Raw genomic sequence first — 16,761 nt, 5'->3', positions numbered from 1 at the left:
CATATGTTATCTCTCAGACTGCACAAAATGTAAACAGCCTTGAGCATACATGGTATGATGTGCGATTAACAACAGAGGATTCAAAATGTAAAATGTAAAAAGAGAGAGGAATACACAAAAGAATATACAGAAATAATGAGATAATTCAGCATTCATTTATTTCTATTCACTTTAGTTTTGACAGTATGGAAAACACAGTAGGTCTAGTGGGATAAAGAAGGGGTGAGCAGCAGCATTAGGACCGTCAGCTTGAGTTTCTAGGAGTTTAAATCAGGTCCAGGAGACCTGCTGCTGTCACTCATGGGAACTGAGAGGAAATTTCGCACTGGACGACAGAAGAATTATACCTTGTGCAGCAATGACTTACCAGTGAAGTTATGAAATGTGACAACTTGGTTTTTACCAGAATATGAACAAGGGTGTTTTTGTGAATTTGACAAATGTAGGCATGTACAACAAATTTTCAGTTTGGTTACAGTGCTATTTGCTCATTGAAATGAGTTCAGTGTGTGATCCAGAACTTTAAATTATTATCTTCGAAGCCAACCAATGTTCCGATAAAGATTGCGGAGTCATTTCATCATGTTAAAAATGTCCTGTATTATATTTTAGGCTCATGTAAAATATGAAGTCATAACTTAAATAGGCCCCTCACCAGCTTAGTGTAGCAGCTGACAAAGTGATGGCTGTGGGATAAATGTGTCACCAGCCAGGTTCAGTGCAACAGATTCTCAAAGGTATACTCAAGTACAGTAAATATCTTTGCTAAACTGTTGCTTAATGACAGTTGACTGTATGCTACATCATTCCAGACATGTTCAGTCTGACTGAAACTCAAAATGTAGTGGTCAAAAACATGTGTTAAATAATACTGACTCAAGGGTTTTCTTCAAGACTTGAGATTGGCAAAAACACAATTAGACTTTTGGAATAGAGGGGTGATACAACGGTCACCTTGAAGCATTAATCAAAAAGATCAGGATGGATATATACGGATATAAGGGGTGGCAATATATATTCAGGATTAACTTCAACCCCAGGAAAAAAATTAAGATTAAGTGTTGTTGAGCAAGACAATGAGCCCCTAACTGCTCCCCTGGCACTGAAGGATGGCAGCCTACTGCTCATGGTTCATCCATGATGGGTTGATTGCAGAAAGCATTTCCCCAATAGGGATTAAGTTAGGATAAATAATTATTTTCGTTATCATTGAATTTAGAGTTTTTCCATGTCTTTTCATTACAGCTGAAGTATCAGTCAACCCCACCTCCACGTGTAATGTGTTATTGTATAACTACAGTGCTCTTGGTCAATCCAAAAGTATTAAAAGTGAAGTCATAGCTTTCTTAAGCAAATATATGTACACCATTATTAGGCAACTATTAGTGTACAGAAGTAAAATGCAACTAAATGAAAAACAAAGATTTTCCAATCTCACTTGTTTATTTTCACTGTTAAAGTGAGAATAATAAACAAACTCCAAATTTACAAATAAACATTTCCAAAAAAAGAAGCTCAGAGACAAATATAGCCACCCTTCTTCTCAATAACAGTCACAAGCCTTTCATTCACAGAGTCAGTCCATTTCTTGATCTGGTCAGAATCAACTTTTTGTGCAGCTGCAACCACAGCCTCCCTGACACTGTTCAGCGAGGTGTACTGTTTATCTTCACTGTAAATCTTTTTATGAAGGGCCCAAAAGATCTGAGTAGAGTTAAAGTTATGTGAAGAAGGGGGCCATGCCATTAGTTTTTCATCTTTAAGGCCTTTACTGGCTGGCCACGCAGTGGAGTACTTTGATGCATGTGATGGAGTGTTGCCTTGCATAAAAATCAAAGTGTTCATGAAAATTGCAGACTTTTTCCTGTTCTACTGCTTGAAGAGCGTGTCCTCTAAAAATTGTCAGCAGGTCTGAGAGTTGATTTTGAGTTCATTTTCGACCCGAAAAGGTCCAACTAGCTCATCTTTAGAGTACATGCCCATACCAGTGCCCCACCTCCACCTTGCGGGCATCTGAGTCAAAGTGTAGCTCTGTGTCTGTTACTGCTCCAACCAGGGGCCCATCCCTCTGGTCCATCAAGAGTCACCATCATCTCATCAGTCCACAAAAGCTTTGAAAAATCTTTCTTTACAAATTTCTTGGCCCTTTCTTGATGTTTCAACTTATGTGTCTTGTTCAGAGGTGGTCGCATTTCAGCCTTCCTGTCAACTGAACACCTTGTACTTCTTGTACCTTGTAGCTTGTACACCTTCCTGTACTTCTCCAGGTGGGTTGCAGGTGTGGAATATGGCAGCACTGGAGGATAATGGAGGATAATTCCCGGTAGCTTCATGTTTGATTTTTCTCAAATCTTTGGCGGTTAATTTGCATCTTTTCTTCTCAACACATATTTTTGCAATCCTGTTGACTATTTGCAACAAAATGTTTGATGTCTTTGTGATCACACCCCAATATCTTAATATTTCAAGAGTGCTGCATCCTTCTGAAAGACTTTTTACCATTTTTGACTTTTCAGAGTCAGTTAAGTCTCTTTTTTGGCACATTTTTCCTGAGGAAAATGATCTACCTAATAATTGTGCACACCTTGATATAGGGTGTTGATTGCCTTGGGCCACATCGTCCCACATCACACAACTACACAAAATACAAGTTTATATAGCTTGGAGCTGGAAATTATTGATAAAATGATGATATGGTCAAAATAATCACTTGCCAAATAACTGCACAGGGTATATCTATTTTGGCTCATATTGATCCACTTCTTACAGATGTGTTGCATTACTCGGCTATAAGTAAAACTAAATCTCAAAAATTGAATCTTTACAAACGAGTCCACAATCACCCACAGCACTTTCAATATTTTCCAATTCATAAAATGTCTCAAAATCATAGAAACAGACTAAGCTGCCTTAAAGCATTAAATACCTGGCCATCAGGCAGCAAACAAGGCTTAGCTCCAACCTGTGGAATTAACTTGCACAGGAGGTTGGGATGGAGTTTGTTTACAAATAAATATAGTTGTTGCAGATGGTGGTGGTGTTGTCATCCTCCTCTCCATCTTCCTCCTCCTCATTGTTAGCAGCAACATTCCATAAATAGTGGAATGCTAATGACCCCCAATGAGAAGAATCTGAATGTTTTTTACAGGTTCGGGGATGACATAGACTTAATTCTAAATGGAAAGGTGAACAAAATCTCTTTGAGGCAAATTCAAATGAGGGTTTAAATACCATTCCCTTGCAATAGATGCTGCAGCAGAAGCTCCACTCGCCGCAGGTGTCATATTCAGATGTCGATCTTTCATCTAGAGAGGTCACAACAATACGGGTTGCACTTAGCAGGCCAGCAGAGGCCGGAGCAGGCGATCCAGTGCCTGCGTCCCAACCTCGCCAGCAGGCCGTCTCCTATCTCCATACCAATGGCATGTCTATTTTGGAAGGGAGGCTGCGCCAAAATAGGCGCGTCAGCGTCATGTTGTACCGAAGAAAGACAAAAAAAAATAAGTCTTGTCAACTGCCCACGGCAAGACAGTGGGGATGTTCCACCACCCTCGATTTGTAACCATTTCAAGGATATTTAAACCCGCCGAAGACTTTTTTTTTTTTGGTGCGCTTTCGGAAAACAAACCTTCGGCGTGTCCATCCGGAAAGCTTCCTGGCCAAGTGACGCCAAAGGCCTCGTGATTCTGCGCCTGCTTCACCTGAGCGGCTGAAGACTCAAGGTGAAAAAAGAAACGTTAGGACAAGAAGTATTTGCAGCTTTGTTAACAAGATTTAAACGAATATATATCTTTCCCCAATCGTACTGAAGCATTTTAATGTCGTTTGTGTATATATGTTCACGCTCTAAATATAGTTCACCCACACCTGCAAGTAATAGCTGCTGATGCTTTTCTAAGTTAAGCTAGCAAACGAACCTCTGTCCTAGTCAGTGAGGACAGTATAGGCTTAAAAAAAAAAAGCTCTGACAGCCACTACTCACGCAGAATTCTCTTAAGTTCATTTAAAAAGGTTTTATCGAACTTGAAGCCGGGACGGGTGTGTATTTGTTTGAAGTGGACGCTTTATCACACCGCTGATACGCCTTGCTTCTACAAATGGCAATGGACGGAGACAGAGTCTGACAGCTGAGGTTATTTTTGGGATGCGCGTTTCAAGCGACAGAGGTGACAAAGCTGGTAAATGTCACTCTTTGAAAGGCGCATATATTCGTTCTATGTGACCTTGTTAAAGAGGAATTTATTTGTCATTGTGCATTAAACAACCGTCCTTACAAGATAGTTGCATAGATTGAAGATTTGTATGGATAAAGATTTGCTGGGCCCTTTCAGATCCAGTGACCAACACTCTCTGTAAGTGCCAGTTATAAATGTTCTAGTCTGGGCTGTGATTTTATTTCTATTTTTTTAACATATCATATTTTCCTAGTACTCAGACAGTAAAATGGTTTTGGTATATGTCACAGACTTTTATTCTTCAGTTACCTGCCTGCAGTCATCAGAGCATGAAGCCGTTTGACCATTGTTACCCTTGCTCAGTATTGTATTTGCTTTTTTGCTTTTTCCTCTGGTCACTGTGTGGAAACACATTTGCATAATGATCATCAGTGCACAATTCTTTTGTGTTTGTGTCTGTGAAAATTTGCTTTTAAACTTGACAAATCCTTGCACAATATTCATGTGATGATGAAGCTCTAAACTTCCAGTGCACAAAACTTAAAGGACTTCATAGTAGTAGGAGGCATAATTTTGTGAAATTTATAATAACTTGAATATTCATATATATTCTGGGATTTTAACCACATTTGTGAAACAGATGATAATATGGTGATGATGCATTTTGTTCTGCAAATGCCATATCAGACACAAGAAATATCTATTAAAGTATTTCTGTTAAATATGTTAACACACATGTATATCTTTAAGCACCAGAGTATTGTTTTGAAATTTTTGCATTTGCTTTGACCACAGGAGCATACAATGGATCCCAATTTATTTGGAGGGGCCCCCAGGTTTCTCACCCGGCCCAAGGCTTTTGCTATGTGTGTTGGCAAAGATGCCACACTGAGCTGTACCATTGTAGGCAGCCCAACTCCACTGATCACCTGGGAAAAGGAGAAGCTAAAGCTGACATCTGGGGGTCGCTTCAAGACTGTAGAGGATGGAAATGTCTATCGCCTCACCATCTATGATTTAACACTTGAGGATAGCGGCCAGTACATGTGTCGAGCCAAAAATAGCATTGGGGAAGCGTATGCTGCAGTTACTCTCAAAGTGGCGTTGCCAGCAGAGATGGCTCACAGGGCCCCTGTCTTTACAATAAAACCTACCTCTGCTCGAGTGGTTCTCGGAGATGATGTTGTGTTTCACTGCCGTGTTGCTGCTTACCCCGAAGCCAACTTTGACTGGGAGAAGGATGGCCGCTACTTGGGGGAAACTAACCGCATAAAGATTGTTTCTGATAGTGACAGCAGTATGTTAAAGATCCAGAGTGTAAGGAACCTGGACAGTGGAACCTACACCTGCCGGGCCCAGAACACTGTTGGTCGTGCACAGTCTGCAGCAGCTCTTGTAATAGATGTCCAGGATTCCCGCCAAATGGCAATAGACAAGAGCACCTCTCTCCTTTCTCACCTACAAAAACGCAAAGAAGAAATGAAAAAGGACATCACTGTCTATCGCACTGAAGGAGATAAATCCTTGGCTTCCTCCAGCATCACAGGTGGTTTGAGTTCTCTCAATGTGGAACATGAGGTGAAATCATTCGCACTGATAAACCTTCCCAAAGGTGTGTTCACCCGTACTTGTACAGTGACTGAGGGCAAACATGCCAAACTCAGTTGCTTTGTGACAGGGCATCCCAAACCCCATATTATTTGGAGGAAGGATGGAACAAATATCAGTGAGGGCCGAAGGCATGTCATTTATGAGGACCAGGCTGAGAATTTCATCCTTAAAATCCTGTTCTGCAAGCAGAGTGACAATGGTCTCTACACATGCAACGCTACAAATATGGCTGGGCAGACATACAGTGCTGTCTTGGTAACAGTCAAAGGTAAGCCATTTATTTGTGTGCATATATATATATATATATATATATATATATACATATTTGTGTGTGTGTTTTTAATCTTTCATACTACTGCTATTGTCTGGACCAGGACTTGATTTCACCTTAGCGCTCTGCTATTTCTGAATTAAAACCTTTAAAATCATGCATATTTATTTTTTGGAATTCTAAATTATTCTCAAATTGTGATTGAGTAATGACTTTTTCACTCATTTCACTCAAAGCAAGTTGTAACACCCTAATGAAATAATGATAATTAAATAATAATTTTCATAATGGATGGGGAAGAAGTAGGTCACTGGCTCAGGGATATGTTACGGACTGTATAAATTGGCAGGATAAAGACAGACTTTGCATCTGCTCTCTTCTAATTGTATCCGAATCACAGTGTTAAACATTCAAATATGTGTTTGGCTTCTCACAACATGGTGAATTCTGGCTCTTCTTCTGAGGCGGGGTGTAGTGTTACATCTATTTTCTGCTGGTGATGAGAAGTTCACAGTTGCTAAGGTGTTTACTCACTTTCCGGAACACATTTGCACCACTACTGAAATGACTTCAGAGAGTTTGAGTAGGCCAAAATGAAACTGTTGTGTACCTTATATAAATTTTGATAGGTAAGACTTTGCCATATATACATATGTACATATATTTTCAGTCCTTTAAATTTTAACAGGATTGTACAAAGGCTGTTCTAGTAATTCAAATATAACTTGATTGAGGGGTGAAGAACTTGTTTGAGTGGCAGATTTGATCTATGTAGCAACTTCACTATTTACTTTTTCCTTTCAAAATGTTAAGAATATCAAGGACCTAGAGTGGAGGATGCCACAGTGTCATTACTTACTACAGGGCTTAGCCAGCTCATAAAGAAGGGCTTTCCCTACCTGTTGCATAGGACACCTTGAACCTGGACATCCCTGGCTGGAATCTAGTGTCCCTATATAGGAGGGTTGCGCCTGACTAGCTCTCACTGTGTAGTGGATGACTTTGCTGTTCTGTTCTCAATCCTGTGGACCAATCTGGCCCAAGATATTTTTTGAGGTGTGATTGGGAACATTTACTTTCGTAAAATGAGTTTCTCATCCCCCCTTTCCACATTTTCATCACTGTTGAGAATTAGAATTAAGTCAGATTTTTTGGGGGAGGAGTTGCGTAGGAGCTAGAGCAATCATCTTTGGAACCGAACATTCCTGGTTCCATTCCCAACTCCTCATACTGTGTTTAATTGTTGTTGAGCAAGACACTGAACCCCTAACTGCTCCCCTGGCGCTGGTGGATGGCAGCCTACTACTCATGGTTCATCCATTGGAGTAGAATGCATGCAATTGCAGAGAATGAATTTCCCAAAGAGAGATTAATAAAGGATAAAGAATTACTTTCATTATCATTAAAGTTAGAGTTTTCCATGTCTTTTCATTACAGCTCTCAGTCAACCCCACCTCCACGTGTAATGTTAGCACACCTCCTGTCTATGGCCAGCCCAATCCTTGTTTGGCCTCTTTTATTAGTATAGATTTTTTTTCCCATAAAGCCTTTATGAGCTTTTGTTGAGCACACCTTTAAATGAACTATCTCCAACCAATCAGCCAACCTGATCAAAACAACATTGCCGAAGAAAACAAAACAATCATATGGGAGAACTAGTGATCTTCTGGTGATTATACATTTTTTGACATTTCTTTGAGGACTTAAAATAAACAAAATGAAAACATCCAGAGATGTATGGTCACATAAATGAAACTTAGCAATCCAATTATGCTTTGTACATTGTTTGAAATGTGATTAACCATATAGTGTGTTGCTGAGAATTAGCTCCTTTCATTTCTGTTATTGCACTTTAAGAGCAAGCTCTGGATTGGTTCAGTACTCTAAGCCCTCTGAGCCCTTGTTATTTCTAAGGATCATTAATAGTAACTTACTTTTAAGGGAATTTAGAGAGACTTTATAATAATGTATAGCAGTTTCTGGCCTGGGATAATTTTGCACCAAATCTTTGCAGATATGGGCTTATTTCCTTAGTATATGTGTTGGTAATTAGACTTTTGTAGTGCGCAAGGGAAAATCTTTATAACATTCTATTTTATGTCTGGTTATATTTTAGTTATGGCTTACGTAGTAGATGGTGTTTATTATGAGTTTGTGTGATCAAAGCTTTGTTATTAATTTTAATGTGGGAATGATACCTTGCCTTCCTGTGTCATAACTTGTGTTAAAGTATTTTGTAGAAAGAGTATTTTAGAGTACACCTAGAGTATTTTGTTGTTTAATTATAAAATGTATTTGCCTCTGTCACAACACAAACATGAAACAGTAACATCAGTAAATCATTTGTTGTTTGTTGTGATTGTGACAGAGCCCAAGGTACCATTCAGAAGAAAGCTACAAGATGTAGAGGTGCAAGAAAAATTATCAGCCACGCTGATGTGCGAGGTACCCCTTACTTCTAGCCAGGCCAACTGGTTCATGGAGGAAACGCGTCTGGAACAAACCACTAAGTATCAGATGGAGGAAGAGGGCACCCTTCGTCGTCTCACCATACACAATGTCACCACCAATGATGATGGTGTTTATATCTGTGAAATGAAAGAGGGCAGTCGGACTGTGGCTGAACTCACTGTCCACGGTATGATTTGCAAGCTTTTAGTTCTTCTTGTTCTGTCATATCCTATGTATCAAAATATACAGTAAAAATTAAGTTGCCCACCTTGTTTTACTTACTGTCACTAGTCTCACCTACATTTTATTTTCATAAATGGTCCATGAAAATGTCCTTGTCTTAAATAATGGCTGTTAATGTATTTCAGACAGAGATTAATGTATTTCTGTAATTAACATGCTTTTATATCTTCCCCTTTACCAGGAAACATTACCAGGAAGCTTCCCCGAAGGACAGTTGTTCCTGTCAGTGATACCGTTATCTTTTGTGTGGAACTGGAGCATCCTTGTGCTGATGCATACTGGACCCGCAATGGCGAGAAGCTGAAGGAGGATTCACGTATTACCATTGCTTGTATGCTCAGACAATACACCCTTACAATTAGAGAGTGTCAGGCAGATGATTCAGGAGAGGTGGCTTTTGTGGCTGGAGACTGCAAGACTTCAACTCGTTTTACTGTCTCTGGTAAGGATTACAGAAAGTTTATCTCTAACTTATGAGTTTGTTGGGTTAATTTCATCATTTCGTCTTCCAAGCACTATTTCTTTGGTTTCTAACATCACTCAAAACATATTTACATGAATGACGCTTTTTGAATACTGTAATAAATCCTTTGAATCATTGTATTAGCAAGCCAATAACTAAGTTTCTAATTTAGCTGCAAGGAAGTATCCCCCAGACCCCCCAGTTGATGCTGTGGTGCAGAACAAGACTGACTCATCCATCACCATTCGGTGGTCTCCTCCTGAAAGTGACCGACCTGTGCCCATCAAGAGCTACATAGTAGAGAAAAGGAAAGTTGGCTCACAGACATGGCAAAAGTGTAACCCTGGAGAAACTGTTACCTCAACAGAAATCACAATCTCCAAATTTATTGAGGCAGCCAGCTACCAATTCCGTGTCGCTGCCTACAATGATTTTGGCCAGAGTCCTTACCTGGAGTTGTCTGCAAGCTACTACCTTGGTAAGATGAAATTTCAGATAATTGTCCTTTCTATAGTCTTCATTTAGATACTTTTTACTTTCTATACTTAATGATTGTACCCATTTTCATTATTAATGATTATTATTAATTTTAATTTCCATTAGAACCCACTGCAGAAATCAGGAAAGGCCTTGTGAATAGCCAAGCTATCTCTGGTGAAGAATTTTCAGTGTCCGTGGAGCTGTCAGCTGCTTGTTCTGGTTTCTGGTCACTTAATGGTCGCCTTCTGCGCAGTGGAATAGACTACCTCATCACCAGGTCAAAGAACATACACACTCTGCTCATTCGACTTGTGACCATAGAAATGAATGGGGCTGAAGTCAAGTTTGTGGGAGGAGGTTCAGAGAGCAGTTGTATCTTAACTGTGAAGGGTATGTACACTACACCATTAATGAAGGCTCTAAATTTGTTGATGCATTTTTTGATTTGTTGATCAAGGCAATAACAACTGTACTTTTTGGTAATGCTTAGCCCCTGCTGTAAAGTTCACCAATAAGCTTGATCATATGACGGTGGTGACCTGCAGTGCCCAAACAACTGCTGAGATGAGTGCAGAGGTGTCAGATTACAATTCGCAGGTTTGTGAATGTAGCAAAGATTTTCTTCATCTCCTACTACTTTTAATGTACAGTTAACTGTACAAGCAGCAAAGTTGACTATTGATTATTGTAATACCATAGCCCTTTTCTGGGGTTGTTTCTAAAACTTTAACACTGATGAAGTGTATGTTTACATGGAAATACCTGCAGATCATATATTGTATTCAGCACTTTTAAGCCTGTTGTATTCCTTTTACTGTAATGCGTAATTAATATCCATATTTCTCAAGTACAACATTTGAGATGTCACTTAATTCTATTAGATTACTTTCTTCATTCTGCCTCCTATATACATATTTTGTTATATTTTTTAATCCAGGTGGTATGGATGAGAAATGGCAGAGAGCTGAAAATGGGCAAGAAGTATGAACATATGACCATTGACCATAGGAGGATCCTGATGATAAACAATGTCACAGAAGAGGATGTGGGAATCTATGAGTGTGTTTTAGCTGATGACAGAATGTCCATGCAACTGACTCTTAAAGGTAAACTCATCAAAATCAATGGCTTCTACTTTTACAGCACAACAGGGGACTAATTATGAATTTAGCATGTACTCCTGGCATCTGTTAAAGTTTTTGATTTGAGAAGAACTGTTTGTTTCTACCTGCAGTATAGCCTCAAGCCCTGAAAATGAAGTCAGTGTCTTTTATCAGCATTATGCACGGGGCCATGGCATGGTTTGATGTCTGCCTTGCTGAAGGGCATCATATTGAGAAATGTTCCATTATTTCTCCTATATTATCTCAAATGATTTCGCTAAACCAACTCAATCCGCAAGCAAACTCATAGGTCTTAAAAAATTCAAAATAAATAAATAAACCCACAACCCATATAAACATTTTTCAGATTTTAGTTTGAGGAATAAGAAATTTTAAGGAAATACAACAGAAAAATAATCTAAAAACTCTATATCTGCAATTGATTATTTTTCCCTCTAAGATGAACCAGCTAAGTTCTTGAACAAGGCCAGGGGTCCTATGGGGCTATCATCATGTCTGAAAGGGGATCTTGAGCTGAGTTGTGAGGTATCTCCTGCCAGTGCACTCGTTGTGTGGAGAAAAGATCAAGTCGAGGTCAGTGAGGACCAGAGAACTACCATCCTCTCCAAAGGAACTCAAAGGAAACTAATAATCAAGAGTGCAAAGAAAAGCGATGAAGGTCATTACTCTTGTGAGACAGCGGCAGATAAAGTCACATTCCATGTCAAGATAAAGGGTAAGACCACAGAATATTTTTGCTGGGTTGTAGAAGCAACACTTGATGGCAGAAAGGACAATGCTGATTGATAAATAATTTTTACGACAGAAACGCAAGCCCAAGCTGCCTTCTCCAAAAAAGAGTCTGTCCAAAGGGAGGTGAGAGTTGCTCTCTTCCAAAAAGCCACTCTCAGTTGCACTGTGTCTGATAGCAAGTCACAGGTAAAATGGTATAAAAATGGCACACAACTGATATCCAGCAAGATGATATACTCAGAAGTCATAGGCAATACACGGCAGCTGGTAATTGAAAAGGTGGAGAAGAACGATGCGGGAGAGTATTCCTGTGAAGTTGGAGGAGAAACGATGAGCTTTAAGATATTTGTATCTGGTAGGACTGGTTAATCCTTATTAAGCACACAATAAATGTTTGCCTGATCTTTATTCTTTTTAAAGAATAACAAGAAAACTGTTCTTGATATTATATAACCATTCATATAAACAGAGCTTCTGTCTGTTCTTGCCTTTTATAAAGAGCCTCAGCCTGCATTCTTGCACAAAGAATCAGTTCAGAGGGAGGTAAAAGCAACACTTTCCCAGAAAGCCACATTAAGTTGTGAAGTGTCTGATTCCAACATGGATGTTAAATGGTACAAGGATGGGAAGTTACTGACTTCTGGCAAGACATTGCATACAGAGTCAAAAGGAAAGATTCGCCAGTTGGTGATTGACAGTGTGGAGAAAAAAGATGCAGGGGAATACATATGTGAAGCTGACGCTGAGAAGATTGTTTTTACGATGCAGTTGCAAGGTAAGGGAACTAATGATCATCTCACTAAATACTTGCTTACTGGGTGAAAACTAATAGTTGGCCAGTGCCTCAAACCTGATTTGTTCTCTGTCTTCTCATTCAGATGCTCAATCAGCGTTCTCAAATAAGGGATCCATTGAGAAGAATGTAAAAGCAATTCTTTTACAGAAGGCCAGTTTGAACTGTGATGTTGCTGATGCCAAGACAGAAGTGAAATGGTACAAGAATGGCAAGCTGCTCACTTCAGAAAAAACATTGCATACAGAATCAAAGGGAAAGAGTCGCAAGTTGATGTTTGACAGAGTAGAGAAGAAGGATGGTGGGGAATACACCTGTGAGGCTGGGACAGAGAAGCTGGTTTTTAAATTACACGTGGAAGGTGAGTAGACTATAGAAAATGAATGCTCGCTTTTAATTATTATTTCTTAATGTTTTGAGTTGGAAAATTTTAAACACACTGGCCTGCTTTCTTCTTCAGATGCTAAATCATTCTTCTCAAATAAGGACTCCGTTGAAACAAATGTCAAAGCTGTTCTTTCCCAAAAGGCCAACTTGAGCTGTGAGGTTGCTGATGACAAGACAGAAGTGAAATGGTACAAGAATGGCAAGCTGCTCACTTCAGAAAAGACATTGCATACAGAATCAAAGGGAAAGAGTCGCAAGTTGATGTTTGACAGAGTAGAGAAGAAGGATGGTGGGGAATACACCTGTGAGGCTGGGACAGAGAAGCTGGTTTTTAAATTACATGTGGAAGGTGAGTAGACTATAGAAAATGAATGCTCGCTTTTAATTATTATTTCTTAATGTTTTGAGTTGGAAAATTTTAAACACACTGGCCTGCTTTCTTCTTCAGATGCTAAATCAGCCTTCTCAAATAAGGACTCCGTTGAAACAAATGTCAAAGCTGTTCTTTCACAAAAGGCCAACTTGAGCTGTGAGGTTGCTGATGACAAGACAGAAGTGAAATGGTACAAGAATGGCAAGCAACTCACTTCAGAAAAGACATTGCATATAGAGTCAAAGGGAAAGAGTCGCTGTTTGGTGATTGACAGAGTAGAGAAGAAGGATGGTGGGGAATACACCTGTGAGGCTGGGACGGATAGGCTGGTTTTTAAATTACATGTAGAAGGTGAGTAGACTATAGAAAATGTATGTTTGTTTTTAATTAATATTTCTCAAGACTATGTACTGGAAATTTTTAAACATACTGGCCTGTTTTCTTCTTCAGATGCTAAATCAGCCTTCTCAAATAAGGACTCTGTTGAAACAAATATAAAAGCTGTTCTTTCACAAAAGGCCAACTTGGGCTGTGAGGTTGCTGATGCCAAGACAGAAGTGAAATGGTATAAGAATGGGAAGCAACTTACTTCAGAAAAGACATTGCATATAGAGTCAAAGGGAAAGAGTCGGCAGTTGGTGATTGACAATGTAGAGAAGAAGGATGGTGGGGAATATACCTGTGAGGCTGGGACAGAGAAGCTGGTCTTTAAAGTACATGTGGAAGGTGAGCAGAAAAGTAGGAAATATGAGGTATCCTTATGTTTAATAGAGATACACTGTATACCTTAACTGCATATATTGGTTTTGGTATTGGTTGATAAAGAAAACTCCAGATGTTGGTGATTTTGATACCTTAAAATTATGAACTATTGAGTTTCAGGCACTGAATGCCGTATTTTTGTTTGCTTGGAAATGGCTCGGTTTTGTGATTTAATAATGTCTGCTCATTTATCTGGTACGCACGAAAGTAATGCTTGCTTACTTATGTCTAACTCCATTAATTTTCAATTATTCTACAGACATCATGGCAAAATCAGCTTTCATCAACAAAGAGGCTGTCCAGAAGGATATAAAAGTCAGTCTCTCCCAGAAGGCCATCCTGAGCTGTGAGGTAGCTGATAACAAGACAGAGGTGAAATGGTTCAAGGATGGAAAATTACTGAGTTCTAGCAGATCACTCCAGTTTGAGTCCAAAGGCAAGAGCCGCCAACTGGTGATCAACAGTTTGGAAAAGAAAGATGTTGGCCAATACATCTGTGAAACTGGGACTGAGAGATTGGAGTTTCAGTTGCAGATGACAGGTATGGGACTTGTGACTGCTCTAGTTAATTATAAACAATCATTTTTTCATATCATCATCTAAACTGTAAACTTTGATTGTTGCAGACCCATTAATTCTTATGCCTCTCTTTTATTTCCTATGTAATTTTTTACTGCCACAAATTGCACTGCTTCATACTAAAGCAGCAGTTTGAGCGCATCTGTTAAAATGAATAAAAAACATTTCTGTGATTTTATATGTTCTCTTCAGAGGTTCCACATAAGCCTGCCTTTTCCAATAAGGAATCACTTCAGAAGGAGTTGCGAGCTACTCTCTCTAAAAAAGTTACCCTGATGTGTGAAGTGTCAGATGCCAGGACAGAGGTGAAATGGTACAAGGATGGCAAATTGCTTACTTCCAGCAAGATACTGCATATGGAGTCACAGGGAAAGAGTCGCCAACTGGTGATAGACAGTGCAGAGAAGAAGGATGGTGGGGAATACACTTGTGAAGCTGGGACAGAGAAGCTGGTCTTTCATGTTCATGTGGAAGGTGAGAAGAAAGTCGGAAATCAACATTCTTGTTAAATTTATGTTTCTTAATGTTATGTCCTGTAAAATATTATACATACTTATTATGGTAAGCGTGGTAACTTTAAAATTGAAGTAAGAAGGTAAGGCAATTTAAGAGAATACAAATTGCTCTATTAATTGGCATTAGTCACATTTCTTTTGCCATCTTATCAAATCTTACTATTCTTTTCCTTGTGGTCACAGTAATTAGTAATGGTTTTGCTCTTTTACTGTATTTTTCTGTTAATAATATCATGCTATATATGCTCTATAGAAGCCCTGGCAGGCTTCTCCAACCAGAATTCAGTCCAAAAGGAGGTGAAGGCTACTCTCTCCAAAAAGGCCACTTTGAGCTGTGAGGTTTCCGATTCCAAAACTGAAGTGAAGTGGTACAAGGATGGCAAGCTGCTGACTACCAGCACAGCAATGCATATGGAGGCAAAGGGCAGAAGTCGAGAACTCGTGATTGAGAAAATGGATAAAAAAGATGCTGGAGAATACACATGTGAGGCTGGAACAGACAAGCTGGTATTTAAACTACAGATGGCAGGTAAATCAATGTCTGTGGAGGTTCTCAGTCACCTAGGTCATGTTGAATTCTTGTCAAAATCTTCTTGTTGTGGTAACTGGACTTGAATTTCTTCAAAAAAATAATATTTATTTGCATGATTTCTCTCCCAACTTAGATAATGATCCCCAAAATACATTGAAATATCTTCTTCTTCTTTGTAGATTTACCAGAAAAGTTCCTGAAAAAGCCTGTCAAGGACACATGCATAGTTCAAGCAAGTGAAAACATTGTGTTGACCACAGAGGTGACCACAGACATAAGCAGTGTAAAGTGGTTTAGAGATGGTACTGAGATTAAAGAGGGCTTGAAGTATGAAATGAAGAAGGATGGTCTTTGTCATACTCTGAAAGTAAAATCCACTGACTCCAAAGACAGTGGAACATATTCTTGCCAAATTGCTGATGACAAACAAGAGTTCAAAGTAGAGGTTAAAGGTAAGTCAGCTCTTCTAAAGGTATAAATGCCACAGAATTGACCCTTGTTGATGTTAGTTTTTGATGTGGAAATCATTGCAGATTCAGATATGAAATTTGTTGTACCTTTAAAAGCCACAATTGTTGAGTTGGGAGGTATACTAACCCTGATGTGTGAATTAAACCAAGTGTCGGGTGATGTTGTCTGGCATCACAATGGTTCTGAGATTAAACCTGGTGGCAGATTGTGTGTAAAAGCAGATGGTACAAGTCAGATTCTTGCACTGACTGCCATGACAAAGGAAGATGAAGGCGAATATAGTTGTACATGTAAACATGACAAGACCTCTGCTAAAGTATCTTCAAAAGGTAGACATCAACAACAGATTTCAAATAGTGCGGTTAAGAGTAACTAGGGTTTGTATTTTGTATGTCTTTATCTCATTTTGCTATTTTTAATGTTATACTTACCATTCAGCTCCCAGAACAGTGAGGATTACTTCTAAACTGAACAATGTGGCTGCAATGGAAGGAAAAGATGCCATCTTTAAGTGTGCTATTAGCCCAGGGGATGCTCAAGTTAAATGGCTTCACAACAATGTACCTGTATCTGCTGGGCCAAAGTATAGGCTTGAACATGGTGGCAACAGCCACTCACTCACCATCATCTCCGTCATTCAAAAAGATGCAGGAGAGATTGGTATTGATGTAGAGGGGAAAAGCTGCAAAGCCACGCTACAAGTACAACGTAAGAATAATTACTTTCAGCTTGACTGTTTTAGGAAAAAATATTTTAATTCCCATAGCTTTTTTCAACTTCTTATATTTTTTGTGTTCCT

At 39.2% G+C, this 16,761-nt stretch overlaps 1 protein-coding gene and 1 long non-coding RNA gene across 13 annotated transcripts in view; one reads left to right on the top strand and one right to left on the bottom strand.

The window, feature by feature from the left end:
• Window positions 1-974: 974 nt before the first annotated feature.
• On the bottom strand, window positions 975-4,039 carry LOC147218918 (uncharacterized). The gene is made up of 3 exons (XR_015108753.1): window positions 3,983-4,039; window positions 3,629-3,709; window positions 975-3,305 (listed from the first exon to the last, which is right to left on the bottom strand). It is a non-coding gene; the product is annotated as an uncharacterized LOC147218918 (long non-coding RNA).
• A 287-nt stretch (window positions 4,040-4,326) lies between these two features.
• Window positions 4,327-16,761, top strand: part of obscnb (obscurin, cytoskeletal calmodulin and titin-interacting RhoGEF b) — a 56,693-nt gene continuing 44,258 nt past the window's right edge. For 11 of the 12 annotated variants that reach the window (XM_086173200.1, XM_086173208.1, XM_086173206.1 and 8 more), the window contains exons 1-19: window positions 4,971-6,054; window positions 8,426-8,695; window positions 8,933-9,193; window positions 9,387-9,692; window positions 9,818-10,084; window positions 10,185-10,291; window positions 10,632-10,800; window positions 11,258-11,533; window positions 11,624-11,905; window positions 12,050-12,325; window positions 12,429-12,704; window positions 12,804-13,079; window positions 13,179-13,454; window positions 13,554-13,829; window positions 14,125-14,406; window positions 14,637-14,918; window positions 15,213-15,488; window positions 15,671-15,943; window positions 16,401-16,670. In XM_086173200.1, the coding sequence (XP_086029326.1) occupies window positions 4,980-6,054; window positions 8,426-8,695; window positions 8,933-9,193; window positions 9,387-9,692; window positions 9,818-10,084; window positions 10,185-10,291; window positions 10,632-10,800; window positions 11,258-11,533; window positions 11,624-11,905; window positions 12,050-12,325; window positions 12,429-12,704; window positions 12,804-13,079; window positions 13,179-13,454; window positions 13,554-13,829; window positions 14,125-14,406; window positions 14,637-14,918; window positions 15,213-15,488; window positions 15,671-15,943; window positions 16,401-16,670 (5,776 nt within the window). In that variant the 5' untranslated portion in view covers window positions 4,971-4,979. Of the gene's footprint in view, window positions 4,353-4,970; window positions 6,055-8,425; window positions 8,696-8,932; window positions 9,194-9,386; window positions 9,693-9,817; window positions 10,085-10,184; window positions 10,292-10,631; window positions 10,801-11,257; window positions 11,534-11,623; window positions 11,906-12,049; window positions 12,326-12,428; window positions 12,705-12,803; window positions 13,080-13,178; window positions 13,455-13,553; window positions 13,830-14,124; window positions 14,407-14,636; window positions 14,919-15,212; window positions 15,489-15,670; window positions 15,944-16,400; window positions 16,671-16,761 lie in introns of those variants that run through there. The other variant, XM_086173195.1, reaches the window with a different exon arrangement.

The sequence above is a fragment of the Fistularia commersonii genome, chromosome 25, assembly GCF_037954325.1.
Source record: "Fistularia commersonii isolate RoL2024-O1a breed Wild chromosome 25, RoL_Fcom_v1.0, whole genome shotgun sequence".
NCBI classification, from domain to species: Eukaryota; Metazoa; Chordata; class Actinopteri; order Syngnathiformes; family Fistulariidae; genus Fistularia; species Fistularia commersonii.
This window is presented reverse-complemented; position numbering and strand designations above follow the sequence as displayed.